The sequence below is a fragment of the Geotrypetes seraphini genome, chromosome 7 (genome assembly GCF_902459505.1).
Source record: "Geotrypetes seraphini chromosome 7, aGeoSer1.1, whole genome shotgun sequence".
In the NCBI taxonomy this organism is placed as follows: domain Eukaryota; kingdom Metazoa; phylum Chordata; class Amphibia; order Gymnophiona; family Dermophiidae; genus Geotrypetes; species Geotrypetes seraphini.
The window spans coordinates 75,903,533-75,928,298 of NC_047090.1; the positions used below are offsets into that span (position 1 = coordinate 75,903,533).

General features: G+C 42.7%; 2 protein-coding genes across 2 annotated transcripts in view; one reads left to right on the top strand and one right to left on the bottom strand.

Annotated features, from left to right (window-relative positions):
- Nucleotides 1-8,593, bottom strand: part of INTS13 (integrator complex subunit 13) — a 151,918-nt gene extending 143,325 nt beyond the window's left edge. Inside the window, exon 1 of the mRNA XM_033951172.1 lies at nucleotides 8,308-8,593. The gene's annotated coding sequence lies outside the window, so the exon portion shown is untranslated. The remainder of the gene's footprint in view (nucleotides 1-8,307) is intronic.
- Nucleotides 8,594-8,665: 72 nt separating this feature from the next.
- Nucleotides 8,666-24,766, top strand: part of FGFR1OP2 (FGFR1 oncogene partner 2) — a 51,099-nt gene continuing 34,998 nt past the window's right edge. Inside the window, exons 1-2 of the mRNA XM_033951173.1 lie at nucleotides 8,666-8,864; nucleotides 20,623-20,759. Of these exons, the coding sequence (XP_033807064.1) occupies nucleotides 20,625-20,759 (135 nt within the window). The 5' untranslated portion in view covers nucleotides 8,666-8,864; nucleotides 20,623-20,624. The remainder of the gene's footprint in view (nucleotides 8,865-20,622; nucleotides 20,760-24,766) is intronic.

The following is a 24,766-nucleotide window of genomic DNA, read 5'->3' on the forward strand; positions in this document are numbered from 1 at the left end:
ACTTGAGGCCATCAACAAAAGAATAAGTCCTGTAAAATAATAATAATAATAACTTTATTTTTGTATACCGCATTACCATGGAAGTTCTATGCGGTTAACAGATGAAGAGACTGTACATTACAGCGAAGTTACACATTTTTTTTTGGGCATAGCTACATTTACATTTTTGGCGACGCTACATTTGCAGTGAAGTTATTTTCAAGTCGGTTACTATTGCAGAGAAGTTACATTTGTTGTAAGTTGCATATATATAGCGGAGTTCATACAGTAGTGTTACATACAGCGGTGATATATACTGCGGAGTTCGATAAAGCCGAGCAGAGGCATTAAGTAAGGGGGGTAATGAAGAAGGGGTGATTAGTTGGATAGGGTGATCCATTTTGTTAAGCCGTTTGGTGGCTGACAGGATTGGAGGAGTCGAGAGACTGAGGTAAGTATCACAGCTTGAGGAAAGAATATGCACGGCCTGCAGCGAGGTCAGGAAAGAGATACTGCAAAACGTTTGAGAAGCTTGCATCTGAAGGTGGCTGAAAGTTATCAAAAATGGAGGTGCTCATGTGGATGTATACAACTAGTCTTCGAGGCGTTGGAACGTGATGGCAACCCTAGCAAGTAAAATTGCAATGACTCTTTTGTTAATGCTAAGAATATAAATAAACTCAGTTTCTTGTGTAATCTTTAAGGATGTATTAAGAACATAAGATTTGCCGCTGCTGGGTCAGACCACTGGTCCATCATGCCCAGCAGTCCGCTTCACGCGGCGGCTCTTAAGTCAAAGACCAGTGCCCTATTTGAGTCTAGCCTTACCTGCGTATGTTTTGTTCCAATAGGAACTTATCTAACCTTTTCTTGAATCCCTGAAGGGTGCTTTCCCCTATAACAGCCTCTGGAAGAGCGTTCCATATTTCTACCACTCTCTGGGTGAAGAAGAATTTCCTTATGTTTCTACGGAATCTATTCCTTTCTAACTTTAGTGAGTGCCCTCTCCTTCTCTTCACCTTGGAGAGGGTGAACAATCTCTCTCTCTACTAAGTCAATTCCCTTCAATATCTTGAATGTTTCGATCATGTCCCTCCTCAGTCTCCTCTTTTCAAGGGAGAAGAGGCCCAGTTTCTCCTCCTCCTCTATTAAAAGTGTGTAGTGATTGGGACACCCTTTATAAATACACACACACACACACATATATATATATATATATATATACACACATATATACACACATACATGCTAGTAGATACATAAAATACACTGTTTCACCATTTTTCAAATTGTATTGCGTCAGTGCATCAGACTTGCATGTCTCTCCCCAGAGGTTACATAGTAACATAGTAGATGACGGCAGATAAAGACCCGAATGGTCCATCTAGTCTGCCCAACCTGATTCAATGTAAAAATTTGTTGGGGGGTTTTCTTCTTCTTCTTCTCCTTAGCTGTTTATGGGCTAGGATCTAAAGTTCTGCCTGATACAGTTCTTAGGTTCCAACTACTGAAGTCTCCATCAAAGCTCACTCCAGTCCATCTACACCAGTGGTCTCAAACTCAAACCCTTTACAGGACCACATTTTGGATTTGTAGGTACTTGGAGGGCCTCAGAAAAAATTGTTAATGTCTTATTAAAGAAATGACAATTTTGCATGAGGTAAAACTCTTTATAGTTTATAAATCTTTCCTTTTGGCTAAATCTTAATAATAATATTGTCATTTATAGCAAAAGAGACATATGATCAAGAAACTGTTTTATTTTACTTTAGTGATTATGATAAACATACCGAAGGCCTCAAAATAGTTCCTGGCGGGCCGCATGTGGCCCCCGGGCCGCAAGTTTGAGACCACTGATTTATACCCTCCCAGCCACTGGAGCCCTCCCCAGCCCATCCTCCCCCAAACGGCCTCATACAGACACAGACCGTGCAAGGTTAATGTTTCAGAGGTCGAGCTGCCAGCCTCGACTTATGTGCCAGAGATTGATCAGGCTGAAGTCGACCTACCAGCACTGAAATCTTCATCTTCTACTCTCATTCTGGAATAACAAAGGCTGTCCATCTCTAGTGACTGATCTGATAGAAGTTGACCTTGCATGAAACAGTACAGAATACATCTCTAATTGTTATATAAAACTTTTCTTTCAAGCAATGTTTTCATAATGGTACCATTTCTTTATATATTTTCATCTCCCAGTCTGCGCTGTAGCATTCTAGTTCTGCACGATTTTGTCCTAATGGTGCAAAAACCATGGTACATTATATTGGTTGATAAGCACACTAACTGCTTACTGTGGTTATGTAATATTGTACATTATTTATTTTTCCAGCACTGTTTTGTGCAACTTTTTTTCCTTAAGAATGTTACTTCTATAACCAGCAGTGCAAATAAAAAATATATGTTCTTCTACGGTTTTGGCAATTGTTGTCCCTTGCAGAACCTAACTCTGTTTTTCCTATAGGATCCATTATTCATTTTCCATGGTTTTGAGGAACCACCTGTTTGGCTAGAATCTAACATTTATTTTCCCATAGACGCAGTGTTTCGTTATTCACGATTCACAAACCTCCCTCTTCTACGAAACTGCACTAGCAGTTTCTAGCGCGGGGAGCCGCACTGAATGGCTCTCGCTTCTCCCGACGCTCATAGGAACTCTATAAGCGTCGGGAGCAGCACGGACCATTCAGTGTGACTCCCCGTGCTAGAAACTGCTAGCACAGTTTCATAGAAGAAGGAGAAAGATTTTCGGGAACCATACTGCCATGAATAGCGAGAATGGACCGTACTTGCACACCTTACAGAATACAATAAATTATGTGCTTTGCATAGTGTTGTTTGGTGCACCCATTTATGCATGTCACTGACCTGGAATAAAAACCTATATCTTAATTTAAGCACATCAATTCAGTTTTCCGCTAGAATTTTATTAACAGCATCTTTGTAAACAGAAAAGACTAGGGGGTATGCAATGAAGCTACTAAAAAGTAGATTTAAAACAAATCAGAGAAAATATTTCATTACTCAACATATAATTAAACTGTGGAATTCATTAAGAGATAATGTGGTGAAAGCAATTAGCTTAGCAGGGCTTAAAAAAGGTTTAGATAATTTCCTAAAACAAAAGTCCAAAAGCCATTATTAAGACGGACTTGGGGAAATTCACTGCTTATTCCTAGAATAAGCAGCTTAAGATCTGTTTTACTCTTTGGGATCTTGCCAGGTACTTGTGACCTGGGTTGGCCACTGTTGGTCCATCAAGCCGAGTATCCTGTTTCCTTTCATTTGTGCCAGAAGGGCAACTCTTATGTTCTTACACTATTATAGAATTGGCACCTTCATTCAGGTGTTCCGATGGCACATCTATCCATCCATCTCATGCCATCCCGCTACTGCCTTGCACTGAACTGAGCCAAATTGAACTTTTATTTTGCATCATCTTTATTTTTCCTTACATTCTGTTATTTCTCTTTTATTGGGATTTAATATTGTTTCTTTTTTCCCCTCAACATTCTTGGAATGTTGTTATTAAAAAAATATATATATATATCCTCTATAATAAAACCCTAAGCGTGCATGCGCACTTAAGGTTTTCTGATTCCTGCAGCGTGCTGTGTCCTTCCCTGGCCGTATTCCATTTTGGAACACGGAGGCAGGGAACACGCCGGCGACTCCCCCCTCCCACCTTCACTCACCAACCGCTGCCGCATTACTGCTCCTCTTCAAAGCAGCCTGTTGAGGTTTGCCGGCCGGCTGTAGCGAACCTCACAGGCCACTCTCCACCTCGGTAGCACGTTCCCTCTGACGCGATCGTGTCAGAGGGAACGTGCTACTGATGTGGAGAGTGGCCTGCAAGGTTCGCTACAGCCAGCCAGCGAACCTCAGCAGGCTGCTTTGTTGAAGAGGAACAGCAGTGGTGGCAGCAGTTCGTGTCGGTGGGCCAAAGATACCAGGAACCATGGATGGAGGGAGGGAAAGAATGGGAGGCAGGAAAAACAGAAGGGGGCCACGGAGCAGGCAGGCACAACAGGGGACCAGGGGAAGAGGGAAAGGGGGATGCTTTGGGGGGAGAGGTGTGCTGGAGGACAGACAGCAATCATGGGGGGGGGGGGGTGGAAACAGAAGGGAGCCACGGAGCAGGCAGGCATGGCACAACAGGGGGCCAGGGAAAGGGGGCTGCTTTGGGGGGAGGGGAGTGCTGGCAGCAGACAGCAATCATGGGGGGGAACAGAAGGGGGCCACGGAGCAGGCAGGCATGGCACAACAGGGGGCCAGGGGAGAGGGAAAGGGGGCTGTTTTGGGGGGAGGGGTGTGCTGGGGGGGTAGACAGCAATCATGCTTTGCTCTGGGAGGGGGGGACAGAAAGAAGCCACGGATCAGGCAGGCATGGCACAACAGGGGGCAGGGGGAGAGGGAAAGGGGACTGCTTTGGGGGGAGGGGTGTGCTGAGGGGGAAGACAGCAATCATGCTTTGCTCTGGGAGGGGGGAAACAGAAGGGGGCCACGGAGAGACAGGCAGGTATGGTGCAACAGAGAAATATAGGCAGGCAGGGGCCCAGGGAGACAGACAGACAGACAGAAAGAAATACAGACAGACAAGGGGCCAGGGAGAGACACAGACAGCCAGCGTCCAAAGAGAAAGAGACAAAGAAAAAAAAAAACAGACAGACATCGACTCTAGCACCCGTTAATATAACGGGCTTAAACACTAATCCTATATAATAAAAGGCTAACTCGCGCATGCGCATTCCTATTTGCGTGTTCCGTGCGCTGTAGGTCTGTGGCCTAAGGAGTGCGCATGCGCGCTAATACGTCACCAGCCTATCGCCTCCACAAGCCGGACCGCAGCCAGACGACGTTCTCCGTTTCTCCTGCCGCCACTGCCGCCGATCTCCGTTTCTCCTTTGCCGCCCACCCCTTCTTTTCCCGCGGGCCCGAATGGCGATTCCAGCAGCGTGTTCATCAGTCTCCACACGCTGCTTCGGGCCCTTCTACTGCCCTGATTTGCTCTGCCGCGTCTCTGATGATGTCATCAGGGACGTGCCAGAGTAAATCAGGGCAGTAGAAGGGCCCGAAGCAGCGTGTGGAGACTGATGAACACGCTGCTGGAATCGCCATTCGGGCCCGCGGGAAGGGAAAGGGGGGGGGGGGGGTAGAGGAAACGCTAATGCTGCTGCACAGGGAACTGGTGGGGGGGGGGGAGGGAAATGGAGGGGAAGGGAATGCTGCTTTGGACGGACAGAGAGAGGAAGGGAAACACAAAGAAAATAAGAAATACACAGGGGCAGGTGCTCAGGGAATTGGTGTGGGGGGAGGGAAATGGAGGGGGATGGAATGCTGCTTTGGACAGACAGACAGAGGGAGGAAGGGAGACAGAAAGGAAAGAAGAAAGACACAGAGTCAGGGAGATACACAGAAAGACAGACAGGCAAAGGAGGCCAGGGACAGAGACAGACAGAAAGGACAGCGGGAGCCGCGTCAGGAGGGGTGCGGGATGCGGCAGTGGGAACTTTTCCAATGGGTGCAACTGGGCAGCTGTCGGGAACCTTTGATCAGGGGCAGAGCAAGGTAAGAGTATCATAGGGATAAGAAGGAGGAGGGAGGATAAAAAAGGAAGGGATGCCTACTGCTGGACAGGGGGGAGAAGGAAAGAGATGCTGATGGACAGGGGAGGTGAAGAAAAAGGAACGGAGGACTAATGTTGGACAGAGGGAGAAGGAAAGAGGTGCTGCTGGACAGGGGGGAGGTAAAACAAAGGGAGAAGGGCTGCTGCTGCATAAGGAGAGCAGTGAAGGGGTGGTGGTGGACACAGTGGAGGTAAAAGGGAAAATGGACAGGGGGAGCAGGCAAGGGGTGGTGATGGACAGCCAAGGAAAAATAAAGGCAGAAAGAAAGAAAGCGGCTAAGGAGAGAGAGAGAAAAAAAGACAGACACACACACATATGTTCTAGCACCCGTTAATGTAACGGGCTTAAAGACTAGTATATATATATATGTTTACTCAAGTACTTTAGCTAGATTGTGAGCCTTAGGGACAGATAGGTAAGTCTTAAGCACCTGTATTTTATTGTATCCCTTAGATCTGTAATATGCTTGCAGTATATCAAATATTAATAAAACAAAACACAAAGGGCTCCTTTTACAAAGGTGTGTTAAGGCCTTAACGTGCGGAATAGTGCACGCTAAAATGCCACGCGCGCTAGCCGCTACCGCCTCCTTTTATGCAGGCGGTAATTTTTCAGCTTGCGCTCACTAAAAACGTTAGCGCACCTTAGTGAAAGGAGCCCAACATTATAGAATTACTCTCTAAAATTGTGCACAATGACATAAAATCTTGCATATTTCTAAAACATTAACTTTTGATGAATTAGTTACATTTCTTTGACTAGTTGATACCTATAATTACTGTACACTAATCTTGACTTTCAAAATCACAAATAACTCACACCTCTAAAACTATTTTGTACAGATAGGAGCTAGTATTCTTGACTGGTCATATATAGCATAATTTTTTTATATTACATTCATCCAATAAAACAGAATCACAATCTATGTAACACAGTAAAAAGAAAGAGTCCCATGTATAGTATCAAGTGACAAGAATCAATAAAAAGTACAGTGAAGTGTATGGTGCTACAACATAAATTTTAACATTAAGAGATCCCATTACTAAAGCCCTCTTTTATGAAGCCGCGTTAGGCTTTTTTTTAATCGCTGGTGGTGGCGGTATTAGCTCCGATGCTCATAAGAATTCTAGGAGCATCGGAGCTAATACTGCCATATCCGGCAATAAAAAAGCCTAATGCGGCTTCATAAAAGTGTGTGTATGTGTGTGTGTGGTAAACGCAGTAAGTTTCCCTTACTGTGCATTAAGGGGAAAAAATTAATGCCCGATAAGTGCAGAGGCTCTGCACTAAATGAAGGATGGTCCACAGGGAAGACACTTACCAGATAGGACCTGCATTATATGCAGAGCTAGATAACACAGGAGCACCCATGTTATTTGGCACTGCATGTATTCAATGCAGGTCCATTCATAAATATAATTGAAAAATATCACTGCCACACTCCCCCCTCCCTGACATCACATAGCCCTTCTATCCCTCCCCCATATCCATCTGATCCTGCTCCCTGTGTGCAAACTCTGCCATCCCACCTCTCACTGCACCATTTGGGGTTCCAGCACAGACCCAAGCAAGAGTACAGGGGGCTTGCTTCCACCTGAGCCCACTGAACCACTAATGTCGATTCCCCTCCCCAGGTTGGCAGGGGTGGTTTCTGGAGGCGGAGCTTATTTTCACGAGAGGAGGAGAGTTTGTGGAAGCAGAGGGGGGTCAGAATGGCTATATGATGTTGGAGGGGGGAAGTTGCGCTGCTCTAGCAGGCCCTTTAGATGTGACATTAAGTGCAGCCACGCTACTGACATTTGTGACAGCTAGCACAAAATACTGCTCTGCACACTAGCTGTCAATACTGGTTACTCTCTGCACCATCCTGGTCATATCCATACACTGTCCATTCCCACATTAAGGGAATAGCATGGATTTTTTTTTTTTTTTTTGCTATGCTGGCTGTTTTACACATTAGATATTAATGCAAATTCAAACTAATGTTTAACACACAGTACTACTGCTTAGTAAAATAGCCCCTTATTTCTACATCAGACTGCCAGACTATGCAGCTTTTGGTACTAACTGATTTAGACAAATTCCAGACAGAAATCTCAGATTACAAACCAACAAACAAGTGCAGCAATTGAAATATAGTGATTAAAGGCAAAATAATTTGGCCACTAGTTTTTCTTATTATACAGTTAAATAACTGCTATACTGTCAAAGTAATTGACAAGAAAAAGACTTTGGCAGATAGTTACTAACATGTATTAAAGTTTTGCATCCAAAGATGCATTAATATTTTTTTTAAGATGCCTTAAGTGTAAAACCACTGCAGTGACAGCTAGGGGTTTCCCCTGCACTTTGAAGAAGGCAATCCTACAGTATAGTCAGAAGAGAGTAATGGTTGCTTAACTGCACAGCCCCTAAAGTGGAAAATTGTGTTTTGGGCAAGTCACTTATATAACCCTCCATTGCCTCAGGTATAAACTTTGTGCGACAGGAACTTACCTACTGTGCCTGCTAACTCACCTTAAGGTGAGGAGAGTGTGGTGTAGTGGTTAGAGCTACAGCTAAGATTGTGGGTTCAAACCCTGTGCTGCTCCTTGTGACCCTGGGCAAAGTCACTTAATCCTCCATTACCCCAGTTACATTAGACAGTGAGCCTGCAGGGACAAATAGAGAAATCGAAATAAATAAGTAAGAAGATACATACTTTTTCCCAGGTGTAGGTGTGTTGAGGATCTGTGATGTACCAAGGGCGGGGTGGTGGGGGCGTTGCGCCCCAGGTGCAAACCATAAGTGGGGGCTCCGGTTTTGCACCCGGGGGTCTCCACGCTGCAGGGCCCGATGTAAAAGTCGGATCTGGTGGATCCGCTGGATCTCCCACGCTGCAGTTAAAACCTTCGGCCGTCGGCAGCGTCAGTGAGCTCAACACGCTGCCTTCAGCGGACCGGAAGTTTGCCTTCAGCTTTAGCGTCCTGCTGCCTGAGAACCGGAAATTGAAGCAGAGGGAAAGCTTCCGGGTCGCGGAAGACAGTGTACTAACGGATCCACCAGATCCGACTTTTACGTCAGGCCCTGCAGCGTGGAGAAGCCCAAGTGCAAAACCGGAGGACCCCCCCCCCCCTCTCTTATGATTTGCACCCAAAGCGGAACGTTAGCTGTACTATTACTACTAGAAGTCTTGGTGGCCATTTTGATGGATAGCAGGGATATAAGGCGAGAGTGAGTGGGCATCGCTCCTGCTCCACTGGACACTTGGGATCCCTGGTAAGTCCGGAGAATGGGTTAGAAAGATGGGCGGGGAGAATTTGCAACCCAAGGGGGCTGCTTTTACGAGTCCTGAGAGCCGAGGAGGCTTCCACGTGTGGGGCTCTTGTTTCCACATGGGGACCTTCCCGAGGGGAGGGGAGGGGAGGGGGGTGTCATCCTGGCAAGGATGGGGGGTGATGCCGGGATGTGCTTTTTTGGGGAGGGAGGAGATGCATGGAAATCATAGGATCTGAATTGTCAGGATTTACTACTGTTCCTAAAGCAGACATTTATATATGGCTCAAAACAGATATAAATATCAACGTATGGTTTTTACACTGCAGATGTGCGTCCTCTATGTGAAATGTAATGTAACGTTATATGGTAAATAAATAGCTATCCCGCCAAATCCTCGCCAAGTGGAGCTCGAGACGGGGTTACAATCAATTATATTTTGTACTTACAATATAATAAGATAACATGTTGGTAAACTAGTCACAATTTGAACATTTCTAACTTACTGTATTTCTAAGATGTTTGGTTGCAATGTGACATTTTATAGACAACTCAATATTTCTAACATTTTCTATGATTTCTGGTTATAGTAGTCTTTACAATAAAGTAATTGGGCATAGGTTTAGGGTTAAGTTTTGTCCATACTAAAGGTTGGTTGGAAAAGTCAGTCCCTGTCTTTGTGAAATTCCATAATTCCTATTGGGAGTGCTGTTCCAAATTTTTGTAGTTTGATAGTTTAATGATTTGTAGTGAATTGATTGATTTGTATTTTGCCTTTCACAGATGGAAAGGCAAAGCCAGATGATCTATGTTGTGATGTTCTGCAGCTCTGCCCAGTAATGAGGAATCTGGAGAAATTATAAGAAGCATCTCTCCCTATAGGATCTTGAATGTTAGGCAGCATAATTTAAATTCAATTACCCTCCATTTTACAAACCCCCAGAAACGGTTTATAGCGCAGGCTGATGCTGTGAATGCTCTGCGCTGCTCCTTATGCTCATAAGAACGCTAAGGGGTCCTTTTATCAAACCGCGCTAGCGGGGTTAGCGCGTTGGACATTTCATCATGCGCTAACCCCCACGGCTGGCTAAAAAATTAATGCCTGCTCAATGCAGGCGTTAGCGGCTAGTGCGGCAGGTGGTTTAACGCGTGGTATTACGCGCATTAAACCCCTACCGCAGCTTGATAAAAGGACCCCTAAGTGTTGGGAGCAGAGCATTTAGCGTGCCAGCCAGTGCTAAAAACCACTTTCAAGGTTTTGTAAAAGGTGGGGGGGTTAGCTTCTCTACAGCAGACATGTCAAACTCTGGCCCGAGAGCCAAATCTGGCCCACGGGGTACCGAAATTTGGCCCGCCAGCCAATTTCAAATTTCCCCCAAAGCCGGCCCGCTGGAACAAGCGTCGCATAATTTGTAGGTAGGTGCTGCATCATCTGTAGGGTCGCACGGCCTGCAGAGGATCCTAGCAGTCTGCAGTAGCCTCAGCTGCACGTTCCCTCTGGCGCAGTCTTGCCCCTCCTTTGATGTATGGGACCACTGGCGGGACTGTGCCAGAGGGAACGTACAGCCGAGGCTACAACGGCCTGCTAGTATCGCTATTGCCGACCCGCGATCCTCTGCAGGCTGCGTGAACCTACAGATGATGCAGCGTGAACCTGCAGAGTCGGGTCCCAAGCAGACACAGAAATATCTTCCACTGCCCTTCTGATCCCCAGTGCTGTCGAGCTCTCATATACACACATTGCTGCATGGGGCAAGCAGAAGAAGAAATGAGCCTGGCACTGCTCAATCCATCCCTCAGACTCCAGAAAAGAAAGGGAAGAAGAAAGAAGGAGAGCTGGTGTTAGACAGCGAGCATGAGAGAAAAAGTCTTTTTTTAATTTACTGTATTTTGTTTGCATCACAGAGCCGGCATGGGGTTGGAGAGGTTGAACATAAGCAGTGCCTCTGCTGGGTCAGACCAGAGGTCTATCATGTCCAGCAGTCCGCTCACGCGGCGGCCCATCAGGTCCAGGACCTGTATAGTAGCCCTCTATCTATACCCTGCTATCCCCTTTCCCTTCTTTCCTCTTTCTCCGTGCTAACCATCCATCTTCTATCTCTGTCCTCCCCTTCCGTTTCCCTTCCCTCCCCTGGAAGTCTGGCATCTTTCCTTTTTTTTCGTCTCCATCCACAGATCCACCTTTTCTCAACTACCCTTTCATCCAGCATCTCTCCCTCCTTTCCCACCATCCCAGGGTCCACCATATCTCCCTTTCTTTTCCCAACTACCCTCCTATCCAGTATCTCTATCCCCCCTCCACACCATCCCTTGTATACAACTTGTCTCCCTTTCTGTTCCTTCCCTCCCTATATCCCATTGTCCACCATCTCTCTCCCACTCCTCTGTTTTTAGACCCATTATTTCTTCCCCCCAGTCCAGCATATGCAGGGGTCCTTTTATTAAGGTGTGCATTTAGTGCGAGTTAAATCGGTTAGCATACCTTAACAAAAGGACCTCTAAGTATCTAAAAAAAAAAAAAAATTCAGCCCATGACTTAGCCTTTTTTTCAGATTTTGGCCCCTTATGCAATTGATTTACAGGGAGCTAATGTAGTTCCATGAGCAATGGTGTGACATGATCAATTTTTAATTTATAAAATATTAGTCTTGCAGTAGTGCTCTCTATTAACTGGAGTTTTTTCATTAGTTTCATTAAGATTCCTGAGAGCAATGCATTGTAGTAATTTAGTAGTGATAGAATAGTCAACTGGATCAGTATTCTGTAGTATTGATGGAAAAAATAAGGTCTAACTCTTCATAGTTGCTGTAGCTTAAAGATTTTCAGATTGTTGTTAATATATTTTTCAAATCTTAATGAGCTATGTAGAGTGACTCCCAGGACTTTGGAAGCTAGTTCTGTTTTCTGGCCATTTGTTTGATGGGAGCCAATACAAGACCTAGAAGACCTGTGTGTCACGATAACTGATGAGATCAAAAACAACAACATGGGGACATTAAAAAGTAGGCTTAGGGAGGGTGCCCTCAGTCCCCATTGTCATGGTATTACCGTGGCAACGTTTCCCATTCCCATGGAACGGTCAATCATTGTTGCGGTAATACTGAGCAAAATTGGCAATGTTTCCCTGTTACCATGGGAATTCCTGTGGTAATTGCAGAATTCCCGCAGTAACGGTTACTGTGTCACTCTCTTAATTTTGAGTGGTCATGAAGATTGGTGATCCTTTTAGTACTTCGCAAGATGGAGTCTAATAATCTGAGTAGAATCCATTTTTTAGTACTCTGTATTTTAGTACTCTGTTTACCAGGAAACCTCAGAGCCATTTTGGAACTATTCCTGAGATTCCTACTAGTTCAGATAGTCTGTTTAATAGTATGTGGTTTACTGTGTCAAAGGCTGCAGAGACGTTGAATTGTAATAGTATTTGTTCCCCCATACTTAGTGATGATCTTACTCTGGATGTCAGGTCAGTCATGCAAGTACTATGTGAGCTAAACCCGAGTTGAGTGGGTAGCAGTAGATTCCATTGCATGATATAATTTTTCAGTTGTGAAGCGACTACAAACTCAATTAGTTTGGTTATAAAGGGTATACTTGCTGTCAGTCTGTAGCTAGTGGGTTGGGACATTTCGAAGTCTGCTCCTTTAGGGATCGGTGTAAGTAGAATTTCACCAAATGCCATTGTGTGAGAACCATCCTTATTTTAGAGTAGCAGATAATAGATTTCCAGATAGTCTATTTACCAGTGGTTTTAGTTGCATGTCTGTTGGTGGGGGAGGGGGATATGTCTTTAAATTATTATTTGATTATAATTTGTTTGGTCTTGATCATTTGTATTACTTTTACTTATCTTTATAATATATGAAAGGGTGGGTGGGTGGGGGAAAGGATATGTATTTATTATATCATTTGATGGAATTAAATGCTCTTTATTTTGTATATTGTTCGATAATATGTTGCACTTGATGTTGATTTTTAAAACTGAATAAAGATGTGGAAAAAAAAGCTGTTCATATTCTGTTGGTAAATTTATTGGGTTATCCTTATTTCTGGATAACATAAGAACATTAGCAATGCCTCCGCTGGGTCAGACCTGAGGTCCATCGTGCCCAGCAGTCCGCTCACGCGGCGGCCCAACAGGTCCAGGACCTGTGCAGTAATCCTCTATCTATACCCCTCTATCCCCTTTTCCAGCAGGAAATTGTCCAATCCTTTCTTGAACCCCAGTACCGTACTCTGCCCTATTACGTCCTCTGGAAGCGCATTCCAGGTGTCCACCACACGTTGGGTAAAGAAGAACTTCCTTTTGAATCTGTCCCATTCAACTTTTCCAAATGTCCTCTTGTTCTTTTATTTTTCGAAAGTTTGAAGAATCTGTCCCTCTCCACTCTCTCTATGGTGCTGGCACTAGAAAGGTGGAATTGGGAAAAACTTAGCGACACGGTTACTGTTTTGGCTTAATACCAAAATACAATACTACCCAGGACCCTGGGAAAAATGCGTCTGGTCAGACCACTTCATTGGCAAATTCAATCTACACTGGCTAAAACAGAACACACAACAAAAACACAAAAACGTCAACACGAACACAATTACCAGCCGGGGCATTATCAACCCAACAGAATTCTGGACCCACTATGAGTTACATCCCATAACCAACGAAACTCAGTATTTCCCTACAAGATGGGAAACTTACAGCAAAGATCTCCTAGACCAAATAGCACCATATAAAACATACAAAAAGAAAAATAGACCACCAAATGAATGGTTCGACTGCGAACTACTAACCACCAAACAGGAACTAAGAAAAATGGAGAGAATCTGGCAAAAAACAAACAATGAGTCAGACAGGACAAACTGGAAACAAAAAATGAAAACATACAAAAATATGATCAAAGAAAAACGCACCAAGCACTATGCAAAAAAAATTGGTACATCAAAAATAAACAGCAAAGAGTTGTTCAAACTAGTAAAAACAATAACCGATACAACACAAATACTGAAAAAGGACAATGAACCCACCCCTTCAGCACAAACCCTAGCCAACTTCTTTCAAAATAAAATTGCTGACCTAAGAGCAACTCTACCCACTACCATAACAAATGCTCTTCAATACCTCGAACCTCACGACCAAGACACCAGAGTCGACATGATATGGGACCACCTTGAGTACCCAGATTGGCATCAGTTCCTAAACCTATTCAACAAATACACTAAATCTAACTGTCTACTTGATGCATGTCCCCCTAAAATAATGATAGTTGCTCCTCCAAAATTTAAAAAGGAACTATTTGAATGGCTAACTTCCACCCTCACAAGTGGAACACTAAACAAAAAACTGGGACACATACTAATCACCCCAATCCCCAAAGATCACAAAACCTCTTCAGCTCTGACATCCAATTTCAGACCCATAGCAAGCATTCCTCTTTTCACAAAGATACAGGAAGGATTGGTCAACCTTCAACTAGTAAACTACCTAGACAAATTCAACATCCTTAGTGAACACCAATCAGGATTCAGGAAAGGATACAACACAGAAACTGTCCTAGCCTCCTTACTAAACCACCTTTATGACCTCTTTAGCAAAGGCAAAAGCGCACTAATCCTACAATTAGACCTTAGCAGCGCGTTCGACCTGGTAGATCATGAAATCATGCTACTGTGCCTTGAAGTGATGGGAATCTCTGGAAAAGCAAAGAACTGGTTCAAAGAATTCCTAACAAACAGATCCTATCAAGTAATCAGCAATGGTAATTATTCCAAACCATGGAAAAACCCTTCAGGCGTGCCTCAAGGTTCCCCACTATCTCCCACCCTTTTCAATATTTATATCGCCTCCTTAAGTCACCTCCTACAAAAACTAAATTTAATACACTACATTTACGCAGACGACATATCCATTCTAATCCCCTTAAATGACATCACAAAAGAAATTGTAGACAAGCTCTCAAACGTAATGACCGAAATCGATAAATGGACCATTAATTTCAAACTAAAACTAAACGCAGAAAAAACAAAAGTCTTTCTGGCTAGCCCTAATGACAAAATTACAAGAACATCGATAAAAATAAACAATCACGAGTACCCAATTTCCAAAAACATAAAAATACTCGGTATCACTCTAGACACACACCTAACTATGACTGACCACACAAACGCACTAGTGAAAAAAATGTTTCTACACGCTATGGAAACTAAGGACCATAAAAAAATACTTTGACCCAACATCATTCAGGTTGTTGGTACAGGCACTGATCTTATCCATCCTTGACTACTGCAACATCATCTACCTGGGCATACCACAAAAAACAATAAAAAAACTGAGATTATTACAAAACACCGCCGTTCGTCTAATCTTCGGACTAAGAAAAAACGACCACATCAGCCCCTACTATAAAAAGTTGCATTGGCTTCCAATTGAAGCACGAATACTATTCAAATTTGCCTGCACCTGTTTCAGACAAGCCTGGGGACTAGCACCTTCATACCTACAAACCCACTTCATCCTTCACAACCCCACACGAGTGACCAGAAACAAAAACATCTTTGCATACCCAAAGATTACTGGCTGCAGATACAAATCATTCCTGGATAGAACCTTTAAGTTCCAAGCAAACAGACAGCAAGTCTGGCTGAAAAACTACATAAACAAACCCAATCTGTCTTACAGTGCATTCCGCAAATCGATCAAAACCGCCCTATTCGCAAAATTCACTGACTAAAATTGTCCCCTCCCTCTCTAGGACTCCCCTCCCTGAAAACGCCTTTCTTTCTCTCCCTCAAGAAGCTCCTCATGTACTCATATATTCGCTGTTCCTAGAACTCCAATTCAAATGGAAGTTCTAAAAAAAAAAAAAAAAAATACTCAGATATTCTTTACCCTCTGAACACCAATCTGTACGTAACTTTCCCTTCTACACTATTGTATTATATTTAGACTCATTGTATGGTATTGTATTAAGACTTATCAAGACTTAAGTATTGTATTGTATTTAGATCTATTATATTGTATTGTATCTAGACTTGTTGCATTACATTGTACTGTATTGTACATAGACTCATTGTACTGTATTATATGTTGACCTATTGTACTGTATTGAGACCTCTTGTTATTCGCTGAATGTCCAGCCTTCTTGCAATGTAAACCGCCTAGAAGTCGCCTGACTATGGCGGTATAGAAAAATAAAGTTATTATTATTATTATTATATTAGAAAAATATTGTAAGGCCTGGCAAATGGATTCATCACACAGCGGGATCTTGTGATGTGCACAGCTGCTTCTGGTCGCCAGCAAATAAGGCATGCATTTTTGCCATGAGAAACCAGTTCAAGCGGTGGCCAAGAGCAAACTTTTTTCCTGCTTTTTCAGCTTTGGAGAAAAGCCATTTCAAAATCTAAAGCCGTAAATGCCTCACTTTTATGCTAACAGTTTTTAAAGCATTATCTGTATTACTTATATCGCCTTGACTGACAGCATACATCATCCCATTAAACAAAAATGAGATGTACTTCCCATAGCAACTAAGAGAAAACAACCAAAACTTCAAGATTAAAAAAAAACAAAAAAAAAAAAACCTTCTAAAGATTCAATGCAAGTTCAAGCCATATTTAATACATTTTCAAAATTCCTGTCCAGGGTAAATATATGGTGAACAAAAGGTTAAGCAGGAATTTTTTAAACCTGTCAGCAGGTGCAAGGCCTATAGGTATTTCTCCCCAGTTCTCACATGGACAATGTATGCAAAGCTTTCCTTTTGACAACTAGGAAGCAATATTCACAGAGGTCTGTATCTGCAGATCCTTTTTCCATGAAAAATAGTGTGCATAGTTTTGAAAATGTGTGTTACAGCTGCCCCAAGCTCACCTTCAGCATCCTTTGGGTAGATAAGCACTTATGATTCCTGCACACACCTTTACCTAGAGCAAGGGTGGGAAATTTTCAGTTTAGATATCCCAGATAAATAGCTTTAGAAAACAAATGTGAGAGCTGGTCTGCTTTCTGTGGCTTTGCAACTCTAGTTTAAATATAGTCTAAATTTTATTTGAGAAGGCCAATGCTAGTGTTTTTGATGTAGGAGAGACTCCATTTGGAGAGTTTACTGAGATACAGTCAATTAAAGTTATTAAAGTTTTAAATAGTTTTCTTAGATCTGGTTTGTCTGCTCCATTAATCTATTTATTTCTAGCCTGCTTAAACCTAAGCGGTTTAAATAAAAATAAACATAATCAGCATGTAACTAATACAGACAAAGATAAATAGATAAACACATCTGAAGCAATTAGGTTTGACCTCAATTAGGTTTGAGAAGTATTTGCATTTGTGTAGTTTGATTTGGCTATTGTAATATGAATATGAGAATGATTTCTTCTATGTATCTCTTAAGTATTTGCTCCTCAGACCTACTCCAACCTCATTCTAACATTCTCTTTTCAGAATTCTTAGTTCTGTTGAGAACCATGGTCTTTTTTTGCATTTAGATATTTTCCTTTCCACTAAAGTGATCATGGAGTCTAGCATAGTCTCCAGGGATTCCATCCATTTGGTAAGGCTGAGGTCTGGATTTGAATTGATTTTTTTTTAATATTCTTTATTCATTTTAAAACATATACAATAAGTGAAATACAGAGTAAATTATTAATTTTACAATATAGACATCACTTAAAATTTTTCAAATATTCATACTTATTAATAACCACCCCTCCCCCCACCAAAACTTTTCCAACAATTTTTCCAACCTTATTTATTTCCCATCCCTCCCCCCTCCCTGGATGTGCATATTATCTAATAACAAACCATAACTATAGAGATTCTACAAAGGACGTCAATGGGCCCCAAATTAATTTAAAATTTTCATTATTCCCTAATATAGCAGCATTCATTGTCTCATATTTATATATTAGACATAAACTTGCCCACCAAAATGTATTTGAATTGATTTGATTGTAGTGTGGATCCCAACTTTTCCCAAAACAATTTTAAAATCTATTTTCCCTTGTGTTTTGATTAATGTTCATGGGTGTCATTTTAGGCAATATGATGAAACCTTCTACCCAGTGTGTAGTGGCGGCCAAAAAAGCAAACATGATGCTAGGAATTATTAAAAAGGAATGGTTAACAAGACTAAGAATGTTATAATGCCTCTGTATCGCTCAATGGTGTGACCTCACCTGGAGTATTGCATTAAATTATGGTCGCCTTATCTCAAGAAGGATAGAGCGGAACTAGAAAAGGTTCAAAGAAGAGCGACCAAGATGAAAAGTAGGATGGAATTCCTCTTGTATAAGGAAAGACTAAAAAGGTTGCTAAGGCTCTTCAGCTTAGAAAAGAGAGCTGAGGGGAGATAAAATTTAAGTCTACAAAATCCTGAATGGAGTAGAACACGTACAAGTGGATCGATTTTTCACTCCATCAAAAATTACAAAGACTATGGGACACTCAGTGAAGTTACAGAGAAATGCTTTAAAACCAATAGGAGGAAATATTTTTTTCACTCTGAGAATAGTTAAGCTCTGGAATGCATTGCCAGAGGTTGTGGTTAATGTAGCTGGTATTAAGACAGGTTTGGACAATTTCCTGGAAGAAAAGTCCATAGTCTGTTGTTGAGACAGACTTGGGGGAAGCCACTACTTGCCCTGAATTAGTAGCAAGGAATGTTGCTACTATTTGGGTTTTTGCCAGGTACTAGTGACCTGGATTGGCCACCTTGAGGATGGGCTACTGGGCTAGATGGACCATTGTTCTGACCCAATAAGGCTGTTCTTATTTTCATAGTTTGATCTATAATTTAGAGTGAATTTTCATAGATAGTGGTCTGACCAAACTAATAGTGTCCATTTGTTGACAGATAGTAGATCTGGTTCACTTGTTATAACCATACCTAGTTAATGATCTTTTTCATGGATGGGGTCTGCTATTATATGTGAGAAGGAAATGTCTTGAGGAATTGAGTGAACTTGTTCACGTTCTCATCTAGATTTGTTTTCTAGAAGTAAGTTGAAATCTCCTAATAGCATCATGGAGGAACATAATAGTGCAGCATTAGATATAAACTTTGACCTAACTAAGAGGGTCTGTAACACAGCATGAGGCCTAGAGGTTGTTGTGTAGGATTTCTTATCTATTTTATCTATTTCTAGAAAATTCTTATATATTATTGCTACACCTCCTCCTTTTTTTTCTCTATTGATTTGTACTATTTTGTAGCCCACTGGGTATATTTCTAAAGTTTCAAGATTGTAGTTACTTTCACAATAAATACAATTCCATATTGAGATTTCATGATCATATCTCAAATTAGCGTTGTTTTATTGCAGACCGATCTTGTGTGCTTTCCACATTCGATGGTTTTCAAGTTCCTATTGTTAACTTGTTACAGAAACAACAATTATTTCTTACTTTGTGAAGTGACCACCTCGATATTGTGTTGCATCTTATCCGCACAGTGTATCAATACTCTCTGTGATGGCTTGTCTAGTGTGATTGGTCGTAATCTTTTAATGTCGGATATGGTTATGGGAATGGAATTTTTGAAACTTGGCTCAGGTTGTAGGGATGCTAGGCCCTTTTACAGCCGTTAACCATGTGCTTGTAAATATTAGCCACAGTATATTGGTCCAGTTGCTGTACACTTTATATGCAGAATCGGGCTTAGGCAGATACTCTATACTTTAGTGTGACCAAGAAAGACTCAGATGATTGGAGGCCCATCCTGGATCTGAAGTTTGTCAATGTGGCACTAAAGGTGCCCAGATTCCAAATGGAGACCATGTGTTTAGTCATAACCTTGGTGACGCCGGGGGAATTCCTAGCCTTGCTGGATTTGACAGAGGCTTACTTACATTTTCTCATTTTCCTTGAACACAAGAGAATTCCTCAGGTTCCATGTACTAGAGAGGCATATTTACAGTTTTCAGCACTCCGTTTCGGGTTAACAGTGCTTTGCACCTTCCCTTCTTAGCTTCAGCTGCAGCATACTTGTGCAAAACAGGGATTCAGATTCATCCAGACTTGGACAATTGGCTGATCAGGACACTATTCAAAGCTGAAGGTCACCAGGCAGTGGCACAAGTTGTCCAGCTCCTGCAGGACCTGGGATGGATTATCAATTTCTGGAAGAGTCACCTGAACCCAATCCAATCTCTGGAGTACCTGGAGATTCTTTTCAACATGGCACACTTTCATAGACAAAACTTTAGGGGGACTATAGGAGTTGCATAGATGTTAGTGCTGGCTGTAGTCAGGTAGGTGGCTTTTTTGGTTCCACCTTGTTTAGGCTACATGTCTAATTTGTTTGATTCAATGTTATTGTTGCAGAGCAGAAAAGACTTGATTTGTCAGGGAGTTCCCCGTACCCTCCTTGTTAATTCTCCTTAGGGATTATCCATTGTTTTGGAATTGAAAAATATAGATGATTCCTTCTGCAATCTTTGCGGGTGAAGGGAAGAAACCCACTTGTCAAGACACATCTCTTTATACTGGAAAGAAGATTATCAAGGTAAGAGCCTAATATTTCCTTAGTGCACATTATTCAAGGTTAGTTTAATTGTGAGTTTGATATAGTACCTTGTTTGCTAGTCTGGGTCCATGCATTCAAGTGAACTACATCAACTACCGCTTGCTTTACCGAATTATGCTCATAATTGCATTCCTGACAAACACAATGTTTTAGCAGTGACCTGATGTCTTATAACATATTCTGCTATAAGCAATAATCCCGTGACAATCTCCATAACCACAAGTTTCATTTTATTTTCATAGAAATGAGTTGTACAATTGAGAATGTACTTGCTGATGCTAAAGCATTGGTGGAAAGACTGAGAGAGCATGACAATGCTGCAGAAGCTCTTATTGAACAGACTACAGCTCTCAACAAACGAGTGGAAGCAATGAAACAGGTTGGTCATCATAGTTGATTTTGTAAGACCATAAGAATTGTCATACTGGGACAAACTGGAGGTCCATCAAGCCCAATATCCTGTTTCCAACAGTGGCCAACCCAGGTCCCAAGTACCTAACCAGATTCTAAGTAGATCAGATTTTTTTTGCTGCTTATCCTAGGAATAAGCAGTGAATTTCACCAAGCCATCTCAATAATGGCCTATGGACTTCTCTTTTAGGAAATTATCCAAACTTTTTTTTAAACCTTCCTAAGCTAACTGATTTTACCACATTCTACAGCAAGAAATTACAGAGTTTAATTACACGTGTAAAGAAATATTTTCTGTGGTTTGTTTTAAATCTACTACTTAGTAGCTTCATCGCATGGCCCCTAGTCCTAGTATTTTTTGAAAGAGTTAACCTGCGATTCACATTTACCCTTTCTACTCCACTTTCCAGTATTTTATAGGCCTCTATCATTATCACTGCTGAACTTTCTCCAAGCTGAAGAGCCTTTGCTGCTTTAGCCTTTTCTCATAGGGAAGTTGTCCCGTCCTTTTTATCATTTTCATATCTCTTCTCTGTACCTTTTCTAATTCTGCTATATTTCTTTTTGAACAGATTTGTACACAGTTTGAGGTGCAGCCATGGAGTGATACAAGGGCATTATAACATTTTTATTTTTGTTTTCAATTCCTTTCCTGATAATTCTTAACATTTTATTTGTTATCTTAGCCGAGGATTTCAATGTTTTCTCAATGATGACACCTAGATCCTTTTCCTGGGCAGTGTCTCCCAACATGAATCCCTGCTTCACCTACCCTGTTTCCCCGATGGTAAGACACTGTCTTATTTTTTTTGGAAGGCCAAAATATGCTCTAGGGCTTATTTTCGGGGGGATGCCTTATTTACATTTTTTTCTAAAAAGGGGGGGCTGTCTTATTTGACGGCTGAAGAATCGGTCGGCTGAAAAATCGTACCGTGTATGGCCAGCTTTATCCATCATACCATATATTGTACCATTTAATGTCCCCAATGTTCTCCATCAGGGAAACACAGTAAAGAGATTATTCTGTAGTGCAGCATCAGAGGGGACTTGACAATGTGAAACCATTGTTTATATACCGTATGCATTTTAAACAGGCTTTATATACAGTAAGTGGTATTGCTCACAGCAAAAGAAACCTGTCTGCGTGTCTCACTTTTGGATGTTCTGGCTGTGAACAAACTCCTGCAGTCTCCGTTAGGGAGGGATGAGGGAAGCTGCCTGTGTTTCCTTGCGCGGAGTCACGTGCGCGCGCTGCAGTCCTGTCACTTCCTCCTCTTCACTTCATGACGAGGCGTGGCACGCAGCCATGGAGGCAAATACGGTAGACGGAGGGACCACACGGAGTCACCCACTGTACCACCCGATTTGGGTAAGTGCAGGTATCGGTTGGTGGCTTATATGCGGGGGGGTGCCTTATTTTACATTTTTTTCTAAAAAGGGGGGGCTGTCTTATTTGATGGCCCTGCCTTATCATCGGGGAAACAGGGTAGTTATAGTTCAGGTTCCTCTTTCCCACATGCATCACGTTGCACTTGCTCACATTAAATGTCATCTGCCATTTTGATGCTCAGTCACTCATTATTACAAGGTCCTCATGCAATTTTTCATAGTCCTCTTGCGATTTAACAACTTTGAACAACTTTGTGTCATCAGCTGGAATGCTCTTCCCCTATGTTGTAGGGGAAAACACCCTCCAGGGTTTCAAGACTAAGTTGGACAAGTTCCTGCTAAACTGGGACATACGTAGGTGAGGCTGGACTCATTTAGAGCACTGGTCTTTGACTTGGAGGCCGCCGCGTGAGCGGACTTCTGGGCAGGATGGTCCACTGGTCTGATCCAGCAGCAGCAATTCTTATGTTCTTATCAGCAAATTTAATTCTCATTTGTTATTCCCATCTCTAGATCATTGATGGGGAGGTCAGCAATGGGAACTCTACTAATTTGGAACTTGAAGATGTTACTGGCCATACCTTATGGTAGATATCCTGCAAACAGGATGGTTGGATAGGCTGGAGTGAGCTTGGACGGCAACTTCAGCTTTTGGAACCTAGACAATACCAGGTGGACTTTATATAGTCTATGATCTATGATTCAGAAATATCAAAGAAAAGACAAGTTGATTTAATCATGTATTTGTAATGGGTATAACTAATGGGCACACTGGATGGACCGTTCAGGTCTTTATCTGCCTTCATTTACTATATTATATGTTACTATGTTAAAAAGCAGAGATCCCTGCACAGACCCTTGGGGAACACCACTATTTCCCCTTACCATTTAATCCTACTCTGTTTCTGTCTTTCAACCAGTTCTTAATCCATAATAGGACATTACCTCCTATGCAATGACTTTCTAATTTCCTCAGAAGTTTTTCTTGAGGTACTTTGTCAAACGCCTTTTGAAAATCAAAATATACAATATCAACCGGCTCACCACTACATGTTCATTCTCCCCTTCAAAAAAATGCAATAGATTGGTGAGACATATCCTTTGACTAAATCCAAGTTGACTTTTTCTCATTAATCCATGCTTATGTATATGTTCTGTTATTTTGTACTTCTTTGCCTGGCACCAACATCAGACTTACCGGTCTATAATTTCCCGGATACACCTCTAGAACCCTTTTTAAAAATTGGCATCACGTTGATCACCCTCCAGTCTTCCGGTATTATGCTGGGTTTTAAAGAAAAATTACAAAAGAAAAAAAGACTTCTGGTGGTGCTGCACAGATGAGCAGGAGGGTAGCTCCCTGGTCTTTCCCCATTCCTCTTCAACTAACTTGCTTCTTTACAGCCTGCCCGCAGCTATTTGTGGATCTCCTGGTATGCTGTTTCATGGGGCACCTTCTGGGAGCAGTGGTATTTATAGTAGAGAATGACACGGGGAGCGATCCCCGCAGGGAGCCGCAGCGTGGCTGCGGGTTATGGAGACTCCATAGCCAAATCGCCGCAGACACGGGGACAAAAGTTTTCACCGCCCGCAAAAACGGTGAAAAGATTTGTCCCCGCAGGCAAATATACCCCCTTCTATGTACCACTATTTACCTTGTCTTCACCGTGTGTCTTTGGTTCGGGACCGGGTGTCAGATTTTTTCCGGCGGCCATGTTTGTCTCCGCCATGTGGTCTGTCTCCTCCAACTCTCTACCCGACTTGTACGTTGCCGCATTGACTCCGCCCCCTAATATACAGGCTCTTCATTGGTCAGTTCTTTTTGCTCGATTGGATTCACTTTTCACTCATTTCACTGGGAGGAGCTGAAAGCCTGAAAACTTCATCAGGTACAAGTAAGTGTTCTCCCCGGCTGATTTAGATGACCGCCCAGCTAATCCTGCTCCTTCCCGGGCTGACTCGCCGCCGAAAATTTTGTTTGACGCCTGCCTTTTTTTTTTTTTTTGCCAGCATGCTTTTACTTGCTTCGGTCCTTCCTCGTTGCCGGATCCTGCCTACTTTCTGTTTCCACGAAAGCAGGACCCGGCAGCGAGGAAGGCCCAAAGCAAGTAAAAGCAGCAAGTTGTAAGCTTCCCTCCGGGGCTCTATCGTGTGCGTGCCGGCTTCCCTTCTCTCTCCCCCCCCCCCCCGGGACGCTACTTCTGGTTTCGGAGGGAAGAGAAGGGAAGCCAGCACGCACACAATAGGACCCCGGAGGGAAGCTTACAACTTGCTGCTTTTACTTGCTTCGGGCCTTCCTTGTTGCCGGATCCTGCCTACTTTCTGTTTCCGCGAAGGCAGGACCCGGCAGTGAGGAAGGCCCGAAGCAAGTAAAAGCAGCAAGTTGTAAGCTTCACTCCGGGGCTCTATCGTGTGCGTGCCGGCTTCCCTTCTCTCCCCCCCCCCCCGGGACGCTACTTCTGGTTTCGGAGGGAAGAGAAGGGAAGCCAGCACGCACACAATAGAGCCCCGGAGGGAAGCTTACAACTTGCTGCTTTTACTTGCTTCGGGCCTTCCTCGCTGCTGCCGGGTCCTGCCTTCGCGGAA